The 20185-nt window shown below is 31.9% G+C and overlaps 5 protein-coding genes across 8 annotated transcripts; 2 read left to right on the top strand and 3 right to left on the bottom strand.

Annotated features, from left to right (window-relative positions):
* Positions 1-125: 125 nt before the first annotated feature.
* LOC105249678 (brahma-associated protein of 60 kDa) lies at positions 126-3343 on the top strand. Of its 3 annotated transcripts, none has more exons than XM_011255331.3 (7): positions 126-207; positions 618-743; positions 943-1118; positions 1512-1842; positions 2139-2336; positions 2424-2682; positions 2819-3343. In XM_011255331.3, exons 2-7 carry the CDS (start codon positions 630-632, stop codon positions 3223-3225), a joined length of 1485 nt encoding a protein of 494 aa, XP_011253633.1. In that variant the 5' UTR covers positions 126-207; positions 618-629; the 3' UTR covers positions 3226-3343. The 3 variants fall into 3 exon arrangements, with proteins under 3 accessions (XP_011253633.1, XP_011253631.1, XP_011253632.1); XM_011255329.3 differs by having other exon boundaries at positions 1497-1842; XM_011255330.3 differs by having other exon boundaries at positions 126-274; positions 1497-1842.
* A 261-nt stretch (positions 3344-3604) lies between these two features.
* On the bottom strand, positions 3605-6983 carry LOC105249679 (dehydrodolichyl diphosphate synthase complex subunit NUS1). Its single transcript, XM_011255332.3, has 4 exons — positions 6443-6983; positions 4887-5006; positions 3896-4145; positions 3605-3800 (listed from the first exon to the last, which is right to left on the bottom strand). Exons 1-4 carry the CDS (start codon positions 6732-6734, stop codon positions 3710-3712), a joined length of 753 nt encoding a protein of 250 aa, XP_011253634.1. The 5' UTR covers positions 6735-6983; the 3' UTR covers positions 3605-3709.
* A 476-nt stretch (positions 6984-7459) lies between these two features.
* LOC105249681 (mediator of RNA polymerase II transcription subunit 25) lies at positions 7460-13218 on the top strand. 2 transcript variants are annotated; one of them, XM_011255335.3, is made up of 15 exons: positions 7460-7667; positions 8129-8254; positions 8368-8413; positions 8494-8618; positions 8772-8991; positions 9083-9677; positions 10614-10915; positions 11075-11244; positions 11339-11501; positions 11582-11773; positions 11849-12040; positions 12125-12310; positions 12411-12470; positions 12556-12675; positions 12815-13218. In XM_011255335.3, the coding sequence occupies exons 2-15, from the start codon at positions 8133-8135 to the stop codon at positions 12956-12958; spliced, it is 2637 nt and encodes an 878-aa protein (XP_011253637.1). In that variant the 5' UTR covers positions 7460-7667; positions 8129-8132; the 3' UTR covers positions 12959-13218. The 2 variants fall into 2 exon arrangements, with proteins under 2 accessions (XP_011253637.1, XP_011253636.1); XM_011255334.3 differs by having other exon boundaries at positions 7466-7667; positions 10611-10915.
* A 639-nt stretch (positions 13219-13857) lies between these two features.
* LOC105249682 (RING finger and transmembrane domain-containing protein 2) lies at positions 13858-16099 on the bottom strand. Its single transcript, XM_011255336.3, has 5 exons — positions 15886-16099; positions 15318-15573; positions 14564-15244; positions 14267-14482; positions 13858-14182 (listed from the first exon to the last, which is right to left on the bottom strand). The coding sequence occupies exons 2-5, from the start codon at positions 15564-15566 to the stop codon at positions 13949-13951; spliced, it is 1380 nt and encodes a 459-aa protein (XP_011253638.1). The 5' UTR covers positions 15567-15573; positions 15886-16099; the 3' UTR covers positions 13858-13948.
* A 575-nt stretch (positions 16100-16674) lies between these two features.
* LOC105249693 (probable citrate synthase 2, mitochondrial) lies at positions 16675-19623 on the bottom strand. The gene is made up of 7 exons (XM_011255349.1): positions 19384-19623; positions 18793-19131; positions 18043-18248; positions 17609-17741; positions 17335-17529; positions 17167-17268; positions 16675-16881 (listed from the first exon to the last, which is right to left on the bottom strand). Exons 1-7 carry the CDS (start codon positions 19621-19623, stop codon positions 16675-16677), a joined length of 1422 nt encoding a protein of 473 aa, XP_011253651.1.
* Positions 19624-20185: the final 562 nt, after the last annotated feature.

Here is a 20185-nt window from a genome sequence, read left to right as displayed (position 1 = left end):
GAAAATATTGTAGAAATTGACCAATGAACGAGATGATTGTAAATGATAGCTAAAGAGTAGGGGATTCTAGGAAACTTTTAGATACCATGTTGGCGACACTGTAAAATATGTGTTCATCAAACCGCGATAATCGAGACGCTGGAAGCTGGAAGAAGTTTTGGGAAAACGGAGCCAAGTTGTGTATTGTCAAACATCAACTAGCATTACGTAGGTTACTTCGTGATACTTGTTTATTTGTATCTGTACTTGATAAATAATTCTTATTAGATTTGTGGTACGTATACATTCTGCTCAGCAAAATAATTAAAAGTACAATAATTCTACTTATAATCTACCTGAGGAATTGGCTAATTCAAAGTGATTTTCAAAAACGAATATATTAATTTCGCGCAAACTTGTCTATTTTTTACTATCTTTTACGTGATCATACATGATAATTACACAAGTTATGACTGCATATAATATACATTGTTTATCTTGAGTAGTCTTAACAACTATCTTTCTATATCAGGTTATGTTATGTTTGTAGAATATCAATTATGAATATATTATTACAATTTCATTACTTTTTCTGAAAAAGATATATTTAAGATTGTTTATTCATTTTTCTTCTAAAGGAGCAAGAAAAGATGGCACAGAGATTTCCTGTACCAAATACAGGAAGCAATGGACCACCTCCTCAGCGGTATCCACCAGCAGCGGTACCACCAAACTTACGCCAGTATTCTGGGCCAAATTTTCCAGTAAGCATACCTTTTAATTTTAATATAATGAATAGATGCTACATAAAAAAATTATATAATTAGATTATAGACTATATAATTTTCAAATTTAATGAAATTGATAACAATGTTTAATAATTATATAATTATATAGTTATATAATCTTTAAAATGTGTATATTGGATAAATTACCATTACAAGCAAATGATTTTCCTCATAGATACAACAGAGATCTGGATTTACTCCACCGCCACAGATGGGTAATGCAGGACCTGGTCCTGGAGGAATAATGAGGCCAAATCAGCCTTATTCAAATTTGCGTCAAGGTCCAATGCCCACACCACCTGTTGGAAAAAGAACTGCAGATCAACGTATTCCTATGTCACAACAAAAACCGTAAGTCAAGAGAACATTTATCAAGAGAAATTTGCTTTCTATTTATCTTTATCTTGCAATGTGTCCACGTAGATTTTGCATTTCTATTTTAATCCGGATATATTTTAATGATTAGCTTTATCTTATTTGCATACTTTCTTTTTGCATGCTGTATCCCTTTTTCTTGTTCTTTTTACGTATAAAATATTTAAAACATTCCTCTATTTATATTTATAATATTTGTAATAAAATTCTGATAATGTCTTGTTCCAATTGCGTTTTATCTAAACTAAGTTAACTATCCAACTAAGTTTTATCAGGAATGTCCCAACTGCGACGCAAGGCTTACAAAACTATTTATAATTTCTGTATCTATGGTTTTCGAATAAACTCATTTAGGTGTTTTTGGAACAGTGATTTTTCACATTCCACATCAAAGAAAAAGAAGAAATTGGCAGACAAAATACTGCCTCAGAAAGTACGCGATTTGGTGCCAGAGTCGCAAGCTTATATGGATCTACTCGCATTCGAGAGAAAATTGGATGCAACTATAATGCGGAAGCGTCTCGATATTCAAGAAGCTTTGAAACGTCCAATGAAACAAAAACGGAAATTACGTATTTTTATCTCAAATACGTTTTATCCCGCTAAAGAGGCGGGTGAAGGAGAAGAAGGATCTGTAGCATCCTGGGAACTTCGAGTCGAAGGACGTCTTTTAGATGATACTAAAAATGATCCCAATAAGGTATGTAATGCTGCAATGCATTATAAAACAACTATAAAACTGGCATATTAATGGCGTGTTCTTTTCTCTTTCATATTATCTAACATTTGATTTTGTATATGTAATATATAGGGTGTCAGAAAAATCATCCGCAGTACTTCGGGAAGTGATTCGGTATCCAAAAAGAAGGAAGAAAGCTATATAAATATAAATTTAAAAATTTCAATTTTTCTGCGGCCGATTTTCCGAACATCCTGTATATATATAAAATCGAATATGTTATTAATTACGCATTAATAACTTTGCGACTTTTGTAGGTAAAGCGCAAATTTTCGTCTTTCTTCAAAAGTTTAGTGATAGAGTTGGATAAAGATCTATATGGTCCTGACAATCATTTAGTTGAATGGCATCGTACATTAACTACTCAAGAAACTGACGGATTTCAAGTTAAAAGACCCGGCGATAAAAATGTTCGTTGTACAATTCTTCTTCTTCTCGATTATCAGCCGTTGCAGGTACTCTTTTTTTACATAAGAGTGAACATTATTGTATGTAGTATTGTAAGTATATAACTCAACTTCATTATTAATTATATATTCCAGTTTAAATTGGATCCAAGATTAGCGCGATTATTAGGAGTACACACACAGACACGACCCGTAATTATATCCGCACTCTGGCAATATATAAAGACGCACAAGCTACAGGACAGTCACGAAAGAGAATTTATCAATTGTGATAAATATTTGGAACAGATTTTTGCCTGTCCGCGAATGAAATTTGCGGAAATACCGCAACGACTGAATCCATTACTGCACCCACCCGATCCTATTGTAATAAATCATATCATAAGCGTAGAAGGTAAGTAAAATACTTTTACATCTAATCTGAATATTATTGTAATAAAAATAAGTTTGCAAATTAATAAGTTTATATTGTAGCTATATTATAAATTAAAATTAATTTAAGTATCTGATATAAAATTTACATTATTCAGGCACAGAAACAAAGCAGACTGCGTGTTATGACATTGATGTAGAGGTTGACGATACTCTGAAGACGCAAATGAATAATTTCTTATTGTCAACCGCGAGCCAGCAAGAAATTCAGAGTCTGGATAACAAGATTCATGAAACTGTTGAAACGATTAATCAATTGAAGACCAATCGCGAATTCTTTCTGAGTTTTGCTAAAGATCCGCAACAATTTATTAACAAGTGGATCATCTCTCAAACTAGAGATTTAAAAACCATGACAGATGTTGTTGGCAATCCAGAAGAAGAAAGAAGAGCCGAATTTTACTACCAACCATGGGCACAGGAAGCTGTGTGTAGGTACTTTTACACAAAAGTACAGCAAAAACGGGCAGAATTGGAACAAGCACTGGGTATTAGGAACTCTTAAAACTATCGAAACTATCATATATTCAATTATCTTATCATATAAAGCTATGCAAGGTAATCATAAGTGTTTGCCATGTAACTATTGCAACATTCAGCTATTATAACTGAAAGTTTTAAAAACATATATTTGTAATATTATTATTTGTAATATTAATATAGATTATACAAATAAAATTACATTTATTACATGAAATAAACAAATTTTATGCTTGTATGAAAATAAAAATATAGCAAATAACCGTTTTCTCTTATGTAGTATGCAGTATTACATACCAATTATTAATTTAGGCAATAATTCTTTTTGATATCTCTCAATTATAATATTAACATTATCTCATGATACAATTTTGACTATACATTTTTATCTCTGCAGCACATATAAAATAATTATATTAGACGCTCAGTCTTCACGATAATTTATTTTTCCTTATTGAAATGCAGTTTTATATAAATAAGATCAATTATATACATGTATCATTTATGTATCATTTCCCATACCGTTGTACAAATTTACTATATCTTTCTAGTAGATATATGAAATCTTCCACTGATATACTAATGTACAACGGTAGCGTTCTGAAAAAAAGAAATTAACAGTTTAAGAGAAAAATGAAATTTAAACTTGGAAAATATATTTTTATACAATAATAATATATATATTATGTTCTTACAAAAACTCTGTTGTTCTTGTGTGCAATGGTAGTAGACCATGTGTGGAACAAGTGTAGCCATATATTAAAGCAAGATCAGGATTGGGCAATCCTTTCATATTTAACTTCTCAGATATTAATTGATCTGTAATATCTTCTGGGTCAAGTTTCCCCAAAGATACAGCTCTTGTCAATGATTGCACTAATGTTACTATTTTCCCTTTATTATCTGTATCAGATAGTAATAATACATTTATTTTTGACTTGCTGCCTGTAATTGAAACATAAAAAAGATTAGTAGATTTCCTTAAAAAAGAAAATAAATAAAAAAGGAAAAAACAGATGACATATTATTGATAAATGAATATTTATTAATAATATACTACATTTTAATACTACATATTATTAATAAATGAATATTTATTTTATGATTCAATAACACAGAAATTTGTGAAATATTAATAATACACAATTCCAGAGAGAAAAGTATCATATATATATTGTTTAAATATTATATTTCACCTCCATGCATGTGATTATATAACATAACATACAGTGTAACGCAACATTCAGTGCCTGATATCAGTATACAATACACATGATTAAGAACTGCATATAATTATAAAGTCAGTACTTATTTTGGAATAATAAGTCACTTTGTATAGTTTTGAGTTCTACTTTATTTTTAGTTTTAGCTATCAAAAATAATCAATTGACAATAAACTAATAAGATAAAAGTTTGTTGCTTATGTCTAAAGAGAAATATATTAGAAAGATGTAAAAATAGTACAAAAAAAAAGAATATTTTATATATAAGTATTTAACATAACATAACAATGTTTATGTTAGTTATATTATTGTTACTTGAATTTATTCTAAAAAATCTAAGCTAAAAGAGAGTTATTATTTTAATTTTACTTTCAATATTCTTGAAAATAATTAGATAGTCATCAATATAATCATATATAAATATAAATAACAAGCATAAATAAATAAAAACAATGTATTATACCAGTTATTCCATTTTGACTAGGTGGCTTTGTATGTGAATTCCAAATAATATGCTCTATTAAATCAGGCCGCTTTTTTGCAAATTCTTCTTTAAGATTTGCTTCATTTTTTTTCAAGAAACCTGGAAAATATAAATTTCATAAATTTTAATTTATATAGTAATTATTCATATTTATATATTTATTATTTTTAAATAAACAAAATTAATATATTTCTCATAAATAATTTATACCCATGTGTACCTCTATATAAAATTAATTACTGAATGAAATTATTTTGCTCTATCTATAATTAAAACAATTACATTTGCATAAATGTTTTTTATTAGTATATACATGAATTTTGTTTATATTCTTCATAATTTCACATTATACACATTATATACCTTTTTGTAATTTTATATATTCTATCTTTTTTATATATATTAATAATTATATTTAATTTTTTGTAGAAAAGTATAATAAATATATATTTTAGAGACGCTCAATATATATTAAAAATATATAACTCATCTTTTGTTGCAAGATTTGATTATTAAGATATATAATATTAAATTACATAATGACAATTGCAAGGCACTTGCAAAAATATATATTTTTCTGTACTTTTGCATAAAGAAATTTAGTCTCAGTCCACATGTATTATACAAACTCATTAAAAACATTTATCACATTTTATCACATTGTTACTTTTATATTTATTTTTGTCTTACTTTTGTTATTTTATTATTATTATAATAATACATGCTCTTGTTATCAACTATAGAAAATATAGACCTAAAAATATAGAAGTTATAAACTATAGAAAAAATTATTACAGAAAAAACAATGTAAGAATTGATAAATTTATGTAACGAAAAGGGATTAATAATATGGATGATGCAATAGAAAACAATAATTCATAAGGAAATTATTTTCTAATCATAATTTCATTACTTATTAACAAGCAAAATAAATTGATTGATACATTGAAAAATAATAGATGCAAACCAAAATATGCAAAGCAAAATTGTTAAGAACAAACAAAATATTACATAGTTCATCGGATAACTGAATTTTATCTTCCTATGAAATGCAATATTTTATTACAATAAAATTCTTTTTTTTACAGATTATAATTGATTATAATCTTATTAATGCTATAAAATTATAGAAATGTTATACAATAACATAATCAGATATATAATAATATAATAGGAGAATCACATTTTCTATAATCTTAGAGCTGCGCACACAATCAAGATATCTTAGATAATCTTAGATATCTTAGATAGAACTTGTGATAATAAAATGTAACTGAAACAATGCAATTCAATTTGCAACATGATGCTTCAACTCCAAGATATTGCATTGAATGGCAAAAAAATGTTGCGCAAACCTCCAGAGTATGCTAATATTTGTGATTATTTTGAGATTAACATCATAGAACAAATACATTGACCTTGAACACAAGCGCATACATAATATACACAGGGTATAAGATATGATCTTTCTTTCGCGACAAAATTGTTCACATACAGAGAGAGATATATAGATTGATACCAAATCGTTTTTTTACCATTACGGTCAAAGAAGCTGATGTAAGGTATATTAAGTGCAATGCACCATCCTATTATACGCACACAGTCCAGGACCGACTCGTCGCACAGTCCTAACACGATTACCAAGTGCCTGGGTATCTTCTTGGTTTTCGCGCGCATACGCAGGAGCAGGTCGAGCTCCGTCCTCGCGCACAAGAGACCCGTGCACTTGCGGTAACCGACGATGCAGGCGTAGCGAATCGCGATGTACACATTATGTAGGAAATGCGCGAGTTTTAACAGCGTGTGCAGTAATATATGCGTGTACATACTGTCGGCGCACGATCGCGCGTCTATACAGCATAATCACGTATGAAATCGCAGATAAAACGGCTCGCTTTTGAAACCGCCCGGGATGTCACGAGACGACTCGTGCACACTTCCTGCTCACCATCGATACGTGCACAGTAGTCAGATGCCGCGCGAACGACGAGTACGTACACCTCCCGGACACCTCCTCACGTGTACACCGCACACGCGACGGGGTGACGGGGTTATGTCTTAGGTTATGCGCAAGCGATGGCTGCGCGCGCCGCGTGGCGATCGAAGCGCCGCCAATGACATCTATCGGCGAATGAGGGTAACCATTCCCAGCTTGCAGGTACGTCGGTATTGCAGGGATTTACGCTGTGTTAGAGAATTGGAACGAGAAATTCCGAAGAGGTGATTTCAGAAGGTTTGCTCTTTTCAGCTGCACTAGTTCTGCACTAGTTCTGAACTAGGACTGACGAGTACAGTAAAAATTTCATAGGTGCAGAAATGTAGATAGAAACGAGAAGGGATCTGTTCTTTTCAGCTGCACTGCTGCACTAGTGCAATTAGTTAGAGTGAAAGAAAGTATGTTTGTCTCTTTCTAACTTATTGCACTAGTGCAGCAGTACAGCTGAAAAGAACAGACTCCTGGGGCAGGCAGTTCAGTGAACCGCTCTACTCAGTTCTGTTGCACTATTGAAAAGAACAGTCATCTTTGACGTCACTTCTCTCTAAAAAGAACGCCTCAGTGTACACTTTATGAACTAGTACAGAAAGTTCAGCTGGAAAGAACAAACCTTATATGGCGAGAGAGAGAGAGAACTCTCCAATTGCTGGAAAAAATTCTCTAATGTAAAATAAATAGTTGCGAATAATTTCATTGTATCATTTTGCTAAAGTGCATATTACGACAGACATATATATATAGAAGTCTGTGATTACAACAAACAGGTAGTTATGCTTCTGTAACTTTGTTTCTTTTTGTAGTTCTTACAGAAAAATAATTTTCTTCGTGTAACATATATGTTTAATATATATTTTTTAAAAAATCGAAATAGACAGGTGAATTATTTAATCGGATGTCAATCTTAACTGAATGTAAATTTGCCAAGTCGTTTCTGAAACAATATAATTAATAAATTTGGTTTGTATTTAATGTGTATGTTAAGTTTGTTGTTAGTTTGAAAAATGTGTATATTATAATAATATATATGAAATTTATCTTAAGTAGGATGTAATTGTAAAGGCTATACTAAGTAAACTCTATCAATTTTTATTTTTATCAAAGCTAGATGACGTAAATCTTTGGAAAGATGATTTTTTACAAAATATATATATACAAAATACAATATATATACACAACTTGGTGAAAGTACTTGTACAAGTTATAAATAATTTCTTTCATACTCCAGGATAATGGTAACAGGACCTACTGAACATGGAATACAAGCCGATGTTATATTTGTCATTGAAGGAACAGCTGTTAATGGCGCATACCTCAATGATCTTAAAACAAATTATCTTATTCCTACATTAGAGTAAGTGCATTAAATTATAAATATATATTATATTTATTAAAATGTTAATTTTATAATATATATAGTGTAAAGAGATTTTTTTATTAATTTATTTTTCATATTTCTGTGCACAGATATTTTAGTCAAGGTGGCATAGAAGACAGAGAATATGTCTCTGAGGTATAATATAATTATATATTTCTTATATTATTTTGAAATTAACTTATGATTTATCTTAATAATTAATAATTGTATAATAGAATAGTACAACATTGTATGGAATAGTTGTTTACCATGCCGCTGATTGCTTACCATCACCTTGTACAGAAACTTTTGGACCTTATTCAAATCCTCATAAGCTATTGGTGGTCTTGGACAAGCTTGAGTAAGTAAAAGCATATATTTGTAGTTGCACATCTTTTATAATATAATTGTAAAAATTGCAAAACTAAAAATAATACATTATATATTATATCCTTAAAATTAGATATTTTTTCTATTGATTAATTTACTTTAATAATAATACTCCATTGTCTAGAATGGTTGGTGGGAAGGGAGAATCTTGTGCAAATATAGGTGAAGGCCTCGCAACAGGTTTACAATGTTTTGAAGATTTGCAACTGAGGCGAGAGCCAAATACTGCATCACAGAAACATTGTATCTTGATATGTAATTCACCTCCATATCAAATTATGATTCAAGAATCTTACAAATTTGCTGGTCACACTATTGAACAGTTAGCTGCTATCTATCAAGAGGTGAATAATATAAGAACTACATCAAGCGTAAATGTAATATATTTAAAGAACACATATGTATCTATTTATACTTGTGTGTATAATTTTTCAGAGAAATATTAACATTTCTATATTATCACCGAGAAAAATTCCAGCATTATACAAATTATTTGAAAAGGCTGGCGGTGATTTACAGTCATCGCAAACGAAAAATTATGCCAAAGATCCACGGCATTTGGTGTTGTTACGAAATTACAACTTAAAGGAAAGACCCGTTAGTCCGCAAATGGGCGGTAATGTTCATAATACAAGCAGCGTGACGCAAATCCCTCTAAGTCCATTACAGAGCAATGATAGTCCAAACACTAATCAAGTACAGCAGAACATTGCCCCGCCGAATCAGCAGCAAAGTCCTGCCTTCAGGAATCAAACGCCTCAAAATATTACGGTCCATCAGAATGTACCGTCGAGCATGGCGGCACCAATGAATACCGCACGGCCTCCTTACAACCCGCAAATTGCCGCGCCACCGAATTATCATCCGGCAGGAGTGAATATAGCTACGAGAGCCAGATGGATGCGACCGTATATAACACCAGGCGCTGCTGCGCCTACAAATACGCAGGGCAGTGCGCTAATAGCGCAATTAACGCAGCCACCGTCGTCGTTAGGACTCAATGTAGCTGCATTTGGTCAAAGATTGGATGGTAAGAGCACCAATGATGAAATCTTACTTTTTATTTTCTCTTGATAATGCAAGTTACATAATATTTATGTTCGCGAGCGAGTCCGGCAGTGAATTAAGGAAAGTGGAAGATCGTTGAGTGAAAAGATATTCACTTCTGATTGACAAAAAGACAGAACTTTATTAAAGTCAAGAATAAAAGTGGCAAGTGTTCAGTGCAGTGATGACGATTCACAGTAAAACGAGTGGTGCAAGAAGCGAAGCGGTTATCGTGCGAGACATCGCAAGCGGCGTAGCGAGTTGAGCGTTGGAAACGTGCGGATAATCAAAGTCCGAGAGAAATAGCGGTCGAGTCGAGAATATGCGGTTTGATCTGCGAATTTTTATGAAGAGATAACGGAGATCCGAGAAAATAAGCGGTCATATAAGAATTTAGCGGTTTTAACAAAACGGTTGAATAAGCGGTACTGATAGCATAAAGTGCAAGACTTCGGTGGGTCCACGCGCGGTGCCCATTATATATCGAGCGAAATTTTGGGCTCGTTGCGACGTGGACCAATTAATTTTATATTTTGGCGGTGACCTCAGGGCGCCGCGCATTATTAGCCGCCGATGAGGTCAGAAGTTAAGATTTTTACAATAGTCATGCGCACGATCTTTTTCGATCAGCTGATTGGCGATCAGCTGATCGTGACGTATGGGCGTGCATTCCCGTATGTTGCTTAGATTTCGTCGACGGTTGACAATGTTATTGTCAACGAGCATGATAAGCGTTTCTTAGGCGTTGAAAAAATTTAAGCTAACTTGAACGTTCGAGTTTTTCTTATCAATCGAAGGCTCGAGAAGGTTTTCGATGCCCGTTAGATTTGAATTTTTAAATTATAATTGCTGATTGTTGCTTATGCGGTTTATCGAATCGAGATAATTTTTATGATTTTCGAACAATTTGTTTTAGTAGGTGGGAATAATGTTATGGCGGCTAATCAACAACAGCAGCAGCAACAACAGCAACAACAACAACTCACGCAACAACAGCAACAGCTGCGATTGACGATGCAATTGCAACAACAGCAAAATGCCCAACAGGCTACTATGTCTATGGCTGCTCAACCGACCCATAGTCAACCGGGATCACAACTTACTGTGTCTTGTATTAGCCAATCAGTGCCTACTCAAGTGTCACAGACTGTCACAGCTTCGCAACAAGCGCCAGTCTCGGTGTCTTCCATTACGCAACAGATTACTCATCCTCAAACACAAGTAACTAACAATGCACAAAGTAAATAACATTGCAACAATTAGTATTACATTTAATTATAATGTTTTATATTTTAATCTATAAATGTATCTTATATGTATAAAAATTGTATGTTGTTAAAGATATATTTAATTTAATACATGTATCATTCCCATTTTTAGGGCACTGTGTCTACTGGTACTGTACAAGGCGGGTCACGCGAGCGCCACAACATCTGGCACGGCATTGTGGAATGGATCGAAAAGGCCAAAAATCCTACAGATGCACAAAAGCAAACGAGACATGTTCCATGTCATGTTTCGGCTAATTTGAAAGATGGAGAACCAGAATTGTAAATTATTGTTTCTCGCTATCTTATTTTTATTTCGTTATTGGAGATAGGTTTTTTCTTTTATTTTTACTTTGCATAATCTTTATTATTTCAGGAAAGCAGATACGTGGCCACAGAAATTAATTATGCAATTGATGCCAAAACAATTGATAGGAAATATTGGTGGTTCTTATCTAAAGAATTCTAAATCTGTTCTTTTCCATCCGACGCCGTGTGAAGCATTGGAATCTTTAACGAAAATGATGAGTACTGGATTTGTAAGTATATTCATTATGTTACATGATACATTTTTAGCTTTTAAATAAAAATAATGTTTAAAATTTGGAATATTTCTCAGGCAGGTTGTGTTCATTTTACCTCCGCTCCAACGAGCCCGACTTGTGAGATAAAAGTACTTATTCTTTTATACACTGCAGAAAAAAAAACATATTTAGGCTTTATCCCGAACGATCAAACAGGTTTTGTTGATCGTCTTCGCAAAGTGATACAACAGCAGAAAACATCTCACGCTTCTCTAAGACAGGGACAAGTAAGCATAACGACAAGCGAATTGATCTATGAATTAACGAAAAAATATCGGAGAGTATTCATATAATTTCATTAGGCTAATCCTGGACCGGGAAATACGATTCCTGCTCCCATGCCTACCACAGGTACACAAGGTGGTATTCTTATGTCCCAAACGAATACTATGGCAATGGGAGGGGGCCAAATAACGCAGAACGTTGTATGTACTAACGCTCCTCCACAAACCTTAACTTCGACTACTGGTCCACAAAATCAAATGAACATGCAGGTAACGTGTGAGCATGTTTTTCTAAGAAACAGAATGATTATTTATCAATAAATATTCATTAAGATGTTTGTTATATATTTATAGAATAGTGGAATAAGTGGTCCACAAGCGAATACTGGTGCTGGTGGTATGATCGGACAGCAACGACCTCCATTTGATGATATAGAAATGGCCAGGCATCAAAATTTGTTGAAAATTCAACATCTAAGACAAACGTTAGAGGATGCGCAACGACAAGAAGCACAGTATAAATCTCAACTAGAGGTAAATGTAAGTATAGACTTTTATATTTAATAATAGAAACAGTTTTTTTTTAAGTTTTGAAAACTCTCATGGCTATATATATATGTATAATATTATAATTATACAGATTCAACAAAATCTAGAAGTGGCCCAACAACAAGAAATGCAATATAAACAACAACTTGAGGCAAGTTATTTTTTATTATCTTATCTAGATATATATTTTTAATAAATGATACACGTGAGATGATAAAAAATAATTATTGTTATAGGCGCAACAGGCACAGAGAAGCCTAAATCCAGCCGCTATGTCCAATCAACAGGCAAACGCTCAAAGATTGATGCGTCCTGTTTCCGCAAATAATCTTGGTCTCAGACATTTATTACAACAAGTAAGAATCATAGCTATGAAAGTTTCCTAGAAAACCTAAATTTTATTCACTTCTTTTTTTATTATTTCTTATTATTAAAAAATGTGTTTATATTTCTAATATTTTTTATAGTATATTATATATATTAATTTTTTTGCAGCCACAACCTCAATATAGACAAGTATTTGGAGTACAGCAACAAATGGTAGGTCCAAGGGGACAGATAACAGCGAGGCCAATGGCACCTGGTAATACACAAAATCAGCAGTTTGAGGATGTATCGAATTATGACTTTCTTGGTTGAGCACTGTGAATAAATGTTTCTTATTTTCTTTCTAAGTTAAAATTTGTTCAATATTTAAAAAGATATACGAGTATCGTGATTTTAATATTTCGTCTATTTATGGGAATACGTAGAATTGTACATAGAGAGAAATCTATAAAGAATATAGAAAAATATATACATGCATGCGAAATAAAAGGCATAAAAGTATTAAAATATTTGCGATATTGGAATGGAATTCTATTAAGTCTGGGTTGTTGCATGTAATGATACTCTATGGGTAATTATATAAATGTACTATTTTTTAGTTGCAACTTTTATTAGATGAATTATGTTTCATACATTAACCTAATATCAGGATAATATATATTATTTTTTTTAATACAGGAAGACAAAAAATATAGTTGTAAAAATGTAGTGTCCATGATAACTTTGTTATATGTAATATAGAAATTTGAAGGAAAAATTAATTGAATAAAAAAAAAATTATATATATATATATATAAAAACAATATAAAAAATTATATAAATCAAAAAAATTTCAATTTATTTAACATATACAATTTAATTGAATCCTTCTTTTAATAAGTATCATGAACAATGATTTTCTTACTCTTTTTACAATGAAAGAATTAAAAGTTCTCAAGTTTCATGACCCTTGTACTACCGCAATTTCTTTTATGTTAGACAATAGAGAAATTTCTATATGTAACCATACCACTTATGTACAAGATATTTTACATATGTTCAAACGTAAATAATATTTCAATCTGAGCATTTTGCAATGCAATTGATTTTATTAAAAGGTCATATTATATACTTGTTACTAATTCGATAATGTTATCAAAGAGTTTAATTTGATAGTCATAAATAATTTAAAGATATAAAAATTTGAAAATTATTCTATAATGATGACAAACATGTTTGTCATTAATAAAAACTTGTTACGTTTTTACTTAATAATATTATGAAAGGACTGTACAAGAGAAGATATCATTTTTGAAGACAGAATCAATACAATTGGATAAAGTGTGTCGTATGGCCATCTCGATATATTGGATCATCTGTGATGGATGCACGACACAGTGGACACGATCGTTCTCTGTCGAGCCACGTTGACACGCACGTTTCGCAGAAAATATGCTTGCAATGAAGCCTGACCGGCGTAGTATATTCTTCGTGACAAATGGCACATATACCGCCGGATGCAACCAGTTGTTCTTTCGACGGAGATACTCCTAAGCTCTATAAAGAAAAAGCATTGCTATGTTGTTACTAATATTGATATAATAACATGACAATTTTCAAAATAATTAAAATTTTACATACCACATTTTGGAATAATTTCCATACAGCAGTGCGAAACAGTTTGAAACGTGATAATAGATCACTGCCTTTACTCATGGTATACATCACTGAGAAGAAAATTCCTACGATTTTCTCTGGACCTTGATACGTCTCGAACAGGTAATACAACCACGGTTGAACAGGTGCGACACATCGATAAAGCTGAGACGTCGCTTCCACCATAAGATAATACTTGCCCTGAAATGAGTCGGGACATTTTATATTTCATATAATGCATAAATCTTTAGCCATAATTTCAAGCGAAGTAAGGATACTTACGCGATTTTGGAATGCCAATAATCTTACTGGTAAACAAGTCAAAAGAACTTTGCACATAATAGTAATGAGTTTGAGGAAGAAATCCATTACTGTGACATAACACAGTAAGTCCCAAATTGTGAGTGGTTCAGCATAAGGAATGAAGGCGTGCAAATCGAACGTGTAACCGACAAAGAAGATGCAGGCAGTAATGTAACACAAGATCAGCATAAGCAACGACCAACTACGATTATGCTGTTTGGCGATCTCACGTTTAAGATCATTATTAGCGTGAATGAATGCAATCAGCAGTACAACAAACATGAATATTCCGGCTCTATGATCGTAAAAACCCTTAGCAAGAAGAATAGCAATAAAGGGAACATATTGTTGAAGCTGTTTCAGCATCGCTCGAGTTTCTGGACCTATTTGGACATTACTGCTGTTGGCAGTAGTATTCTCTGAGGCATTATTATTATTTTGGCTTTCTATAATTTCGTTTGCACCCTCGTGCGTATTGTTCGATAAATCATTTGATACTGTTGATGTTATGTGGTAATGGTTGCGCATAGGATCATTGCGAGTATTGTTTGTTATAGGTTCTTCTAAATTGATCACATAGCTGTCATTTGGTAATGCAGCCGAATGAACTTGGTTTCGAAGTCCATGAATGCTCAAGAGTGATGTCAATGATATATTAGGCTATTCCAAGAAAACAAACAATTAGAAAATATTGTTTCTGTTTAATATTTAGTATTGTTTGAATAATACATACCGCTGCCTGTTGTATAAGAGGACGAATTCCTTGAATGGTGGAGGATATATTATCTGCAAATATTCTAGAGCGTTCTGCTGTTCTGACACCAAAATTAAATGCTGTTTCAGGGCTTATGTTTCCCAATGTATATCTCGTATCACCTGGCAAGTCTTGAATTTGTCTGTCTTGATTTGAATTTGATATATCTGGCATTGTCAAATTACAGTTTTCCCTTGGCACTCCTTCTGTTGGTCTATTTTCATCCATATTTTATCTAAAATGCAAAATGATTTACCATTTCTATTTGTTATATTATTAATATAAACACAATTTTTTATAAAATACTCTTAATGATACAGCAAAAATGGAGAATGTGTAGCATATAATACATGCGATATAATTTCAATTAAGAGGAAATATATTTGGAAAAAATATATCGTCACATACTTTAAATGTTATAATCTATGCAGTTTCAAAAATAATGAAAATAAATGCCACGATATAGAGGCATCAAGGAAACAATTAAACAGCAAATATTTACTAACATATTTAACAATTTCAAAGTTGTGAAAGAAGAAGAATATACCTTGAGATATATAACTGTATGTAAATTTTGTTACGATCATGGAATCATGCTCGATGCTTTGCCTCGTTATCTTGCAATCTAGAAAATTCGACGTCTATTTTTCGTCTCAGGCAGCAAATATTCTCTTTGGCGCTTTTCCCGAATCTCTGTTTATCATAATCGCAATTTGCGAACGCATATCGTGTCACGCCATTTTCTTTGAGATTATTTGTACGACGATAATTGGATCTAGCTCGAGCACGCGTATTAAAACAGAGGATATTTGAAATTAAGGCGCGTTCAGTTTTTTTTCTCTTTAATGAATTTTCTCATCTTGTTGAGTGAAGGATAGAATTTTTAGACGAGTTTTAAAAAGTGCATTTATCTAGTTTTTAAAAATATCCATTAAACATTCCATCTTTGTGCTCTCTGTTTTTATGTATTCTTGTGTGTATCGACGCTGAAAAAAAAGAAATCTGTTATATCATCTGTTCAGATTAAGATCAATATCGAGAATTTCCTGTAGATGTCATATGTGTCATTGTAAAAATGGCCGCGTAATGATTGAGTACGAAAACTTTTTTCACGATTAATTTATCTGAAAAGTGCGCGTACATCATTTCCAGACGAAATTACATAAGCATAGAAAAAAAGATTATTGAATAGTGGAACAAATGGAATAAAGGTTAGTGAATAATTAATAATTAATATTATAATTATTAATTTTTATAAAAAGAATAAGAGAGAGAGAGAGAGAGAGAGAGAGAGAGAGAGAGAGAGAGAGAGAGAAATTGTCAAATTTAAAAAAGCTTACATTGGCAAATGTGTTTTACATTTTCCTCGCTTTTTTATACTGTCAGTACGAACCGATTCTATATAACTATAAGTGCATTTTGATATCGGATGTTCGACAGGCGCGTTCACAGCTTTAGTCCAAATAATCGAAGCGATCATTCCCAAAGTTCGCGCCATGTAAAGTATCGTTTGATTGAAGTTCATGTCCTTCAATCCGTAGCACTAGAGATAAATCATTACAAAATATTCCATCAATTTTGTTAGAATATTTTAAGAGCGACATTTTATTTTCTTTTCTTTAACCTTTCTTTAAAAAAAGAGAAATAATTATAAAATAAATATACAAAAATTATAAAATAAATTATAAAATATAAAATAAATTATAAATTATAAAATAAATTATAAAATTATAAAATATGTAAATTACACTATGAATATTGAATGTTATGAATTTAAAAAAAATTTATTTTTGCTTATATTCTTGTAAAAACATACATATAATTCTACCTGAAAAATAATCGAAGCTATGACACTTTGTTCCGGATAAATAGGCTTCCTATTCGGTTTCTTCAATGCCGATTTTAATATCCGCGTAATATCCTGCGAGAGCTATAAAAATCCTGGTTGTATCGTACCTTAGCAAAGATGAATGTTTTTCTATCGCGCGCATCGTACCTTGATTTCGGGATTATCGGGCAAATGTTGTCTGGCATAATCCAAAAGAGCCGTATATCGAGGATCGCAGAAATCCGCCTCTTGGTGCCCTATCAATTTATCTCTGCTCCATAAATTTAGCACGCGACTTCTCAAGCCATGTTCCGTCCACGCTTGACCGAGCGTATTCTGGACTTTCGTTTGCAATTCTTTCCACTACATAATTTATGAAAAAAAAAAGATTTTATAAGAGCTTAAAGAATTTTTTTATCTTTTAACCATTCGTTATCGAGACCTGTAACATCGTTCCACTTTTAGGCTCATCGACGTACGCCAAAACGCTGCTCGATAATATCTCATTTATATGGAGATCAGTCGAGCCCAAAATATGCGTGATATGAGCAGGAGGAGCCCCACCATCGTCATCACTGTTAATATTAACAATTATTTAATTCTTTTATTTTTTCCAATACTTGGTTGAAAAATTTGAAAAACAAAATTTCAAAATTTCAATTAACACACACTACACAGAATTTTAATTAATACACGAAATTTTGCCTCTCAGTTAATCACTTTTTTCTCCAATTTATAATTTTTTTAAATATTTTAGATAATTAATTTTTTTAATTTTTAAAAATATGTTTAGTATTTGAATTTACTTTTCATTTCTGAGAACTTATATTATTAGGACAATAAAAAATTATTATGCTATGCTACGGCTATACTTACGCGTTTAAAGTGATGTATAATCTAAAGAAATCCGCGACCGATGATTTTCGGCTGTCAAAATTCTCATTCATGTTGGTCAAGCATTCTAACAGAAATTGCACCCAATCACCTTTGCTGCTCACATTTGTCAATATTTTTCTCTTTGCAATTAGACCGATGATTGCTGGTAAAATTGCAAGAAATTCCATACCGTCCTCATAAGTATACTTAAATAAAATTAAAATAAACATTTTATGAGATATATCGAAAGAAATATAATAGATGCGAGACGCATTAATTAAAAAATATAAAATAATAGTGCTTTGTAATAAAAAGATAATAGTTTTATGATATCAAATTATGCCACTTTCTTTAACAATTAGTTTTAATTAAAAATTCAAAAAGAGCTATAAAGCTTATTTAAAAGTAAAGATATCTTTTATAAATTTTGTGCTTATACTTTTAAGGGTCGTCTACAAACGATCGTCCGCCGTAGAACATACATAGTAGCCGTAGGAAATGAATTTGATTCATTTCGCTTACAATCTTACAACTTTATGCTACGGCCATTGTAGACGACCCTTTATACATAATATTTTCTATTTCATTTTTAATTTCATTATTACATTCTTTGCAGAGAATGCAAACTGCATTTTATTCCTTAATATCTTATTACAGGAGACAAAACTTTTTTTCATTATTAATAACATGCAAATTTATATAAGTGACATGATTTTTTTGAATAAAAACTTTTATCTTTTTTTTAATTACCTCCCAATATGTGTACGGTATAGCACCGTGTCTTTTCGCTTCCTTTGCTTGTTTGCTGATATTAAAAATTGTGAGCGCGATCGATAATCTATGCATAGGTGTAATTGCCTCGGGCATAGAACGCAAAATTGAAACTATCGTTTCACCCCGTGGACCTGACCACCATTCGGTATATTTTTGACGTCGCGATGTCCAATCGGCGATTAACGAAGTCGTCTGCTGTTGCGTCGGGATGTCACCGGTTAAAAGCAACCAAAAGATAGCTTCCGCACTCGGCGAATTTCCTTGACGAGGCAATAGAGTGATTACTTCCGGTATAGTCAATCCACGGTACAAGATCTAAAGAAATTTCGAAATTGAAAAAGTATTGATAGTTTTCACGAGAAGCTTAAAGCTTCATCAAATCAATAAGAGAATAAATTATTTAATCAATTTATTATACAAAAATAAATACGACTGACAATAAGTTAAGCAAATATCGAAGAAAAGATTGGAATATCTTTGGTATTTCTTCAACATAATTTTTTTGAGATACGTTTATACAAAACAAAAAAAATAATTATATAATTGATAAATAATAACGATTATTACGCCGTATTTAGGATCGATTTCCGAAGTTTCCCTGACAATTGCTTTTACATCGCTTAATCCATCGTACAGACTATCGACCGTAATTTGACTGATAATATTCGGGCCGAAGTAACGTCGAATATATCTTAGAAGATCGTGATGCACGGGAATCTTCTCGCAGAGAGCATCTTTTAGGTTTGTGCTCGTGCTTGGCTCTCCTCTCGTCTTGCTTACCTTAGGATGATAGATTTTAATATTCATCTCGTACATTGAAAGATTGTTTATGTATTTAAATAAAGCCATGATGGAATTAACGAGTTTCGCCAAAGTTTTTCCGCGAATTATATCTCAACTCGTACTTCGATAAATCAATTCCAACTGTCATACGTGCCGTTTTCTCATTCCAAAGTTAGTTTTTCTTTCGTTGGGCGTGATGCAACTCTTTCCTTTATCCCACAGAGTGAATAAACGAACTCTTTGACATCGGAATCCTCTTGACGGATAAAACATCTTTCATCATTTCTAATAATCTCTTCATTCAAGGATTAACCGACGATATATTACGTAAAAGTAAAAATGAAGCATTGAATTCTATTTTGAATTTACTTGTTGCGAATTAAATACTTGAATTTATTTTTCTTTAAAATTGTACAAACGGAGTAATTTTTGCGTCCCTTTAAAGATATTTTGACATTTAATCTGAAGAGAAATTAGAAGCGAGAGTTTTCGATTTTATTGTTTTGCGTCGTTATATAACTTGAAGTGTATAAATTTTTTATTTAATACTTACTGTACCGATGAAAATCTGTAATCTATTAAATGG

The sequence above is a fragment of the Camponotus floridanus genome, unplaced genomic scaffold (assembly GCF_003227725.1).
Source record: "Camponotus floridanus strain SB8 unplaced genomic scaffold, Cflo_v7.5 scaffold1, whole genome shotgun sequence".
Taxonomy (NCBI): Eukaryota; Metazoa; Arthropoda; class Insecta; order Hymenoptera; family Formicidae; genus Camponotus; species Camponotus floridanus.
Note: the sequence above shows the minus strand (reverse complement) of the source record. Positions and strands in the feature narration are given on the sequence as shown.

Bases quoted from the DNA above. Each gene is read 5' to 3' on its own strand.
- LOC105249693 (XM_011255349.1), bottom strand. From the start codon at position 19,623: ATGAATATTAAAATCTATCATCCTAAGGTAAGCAAGACGAGAGGAGAG. The intron at 19,132-19,383 runs GTAATAATCGTT...AAATTTCTTTAG, and splicing joins AAATCGATCCTAAATACGGC to ATCTTGTACCGTGGATTGAC. The intron at 17,742-18,042 runs GTAAGTATAGCC...TAATATTAACAG, and splicing joins TTATACATCACTTTAAACGC to TGATGACGATGGTGGGGCTC.
- LOC105249681 (XM_011255334.3), top strand. From the start codon at position 8,133: ATGGTAACAGGACCTACTGAACATGGAATACAAGCCGATGTTATATTT. The intron at 10,916-11,074 runs GTAACTAACAAT...TCCCATTTTTAG, and splicing joins TTACTCATCCTCAAACACAA to GGCACTGTGTCTACTGGTAC. The intron at 12,311-12,410 runs GTAAGTATAGAC...ATAATTATACAG, and splicing joins AATCTCAACTAGAGGTAAAT to ATTCAACAAAATCTAGAAGT.
- LOC105249679 (XM_011255332.3), bottom strand. From the start codon at position 6,734: ATGTACACGCATATATTACTGCACACGCTGTTAAAACTCGCGCATTTC. The intron at 5,007-6,442 runs GTAAAAAAACGA...TATATTTTCCAG, and splicing joins CAGCTTCTTTGACCGTAATG to GTTTCTTGAAAAAAAATGAA. The intron at 4,146-4,886 runs GTATAATACATT...TTTCAATTACAG, and splicing joins TAGTCAAAATGGAATAACTG to GCAGCAAGTCAAAAATAAAT.
- LOC105249678 (XM_011255329.3), top strand. From the start codon at position 630: ATGGCACAGAGATTTCCTGTACCAAATACAGGAAGCAATGGACCACCT. The intron at 1,119-1,496 runs GTAAGTCAAGAG...AAACTCATTTAG, and splicing joins CCTATGTCACAACAAAAACC to GTGTTTTTGGAACAGTGATT. The intron at 1,843-2,138 runs GTATGTAATGCT...CGACTTTTGTAG, and splicing joins CTAAAAATGATCCCAATAAG to GTAAAGCGCAAATTTTCGTC.
- LOC105249682 (XM_011255336.3), bottom strand. From the start codon at position 15,566: ATGGATGAAAATAGACCAACAGAAGGAGTGCCAAGGGAAAACTGTAAT. The intron at 15,245-15,317 runs GTATGTATTATT...TTCTTGGAATAG, and splicing joins CTCTTATACAACAGGCAGCG to CCTAATATATCATTGACATC. The intron at 14,483-14,563 runs GTAAGTATCCTT...GACTCATTTCAG, and splicing joins TATTGGCATTCCAAAATCGC to GGCAAGTATTATCTTATGGT.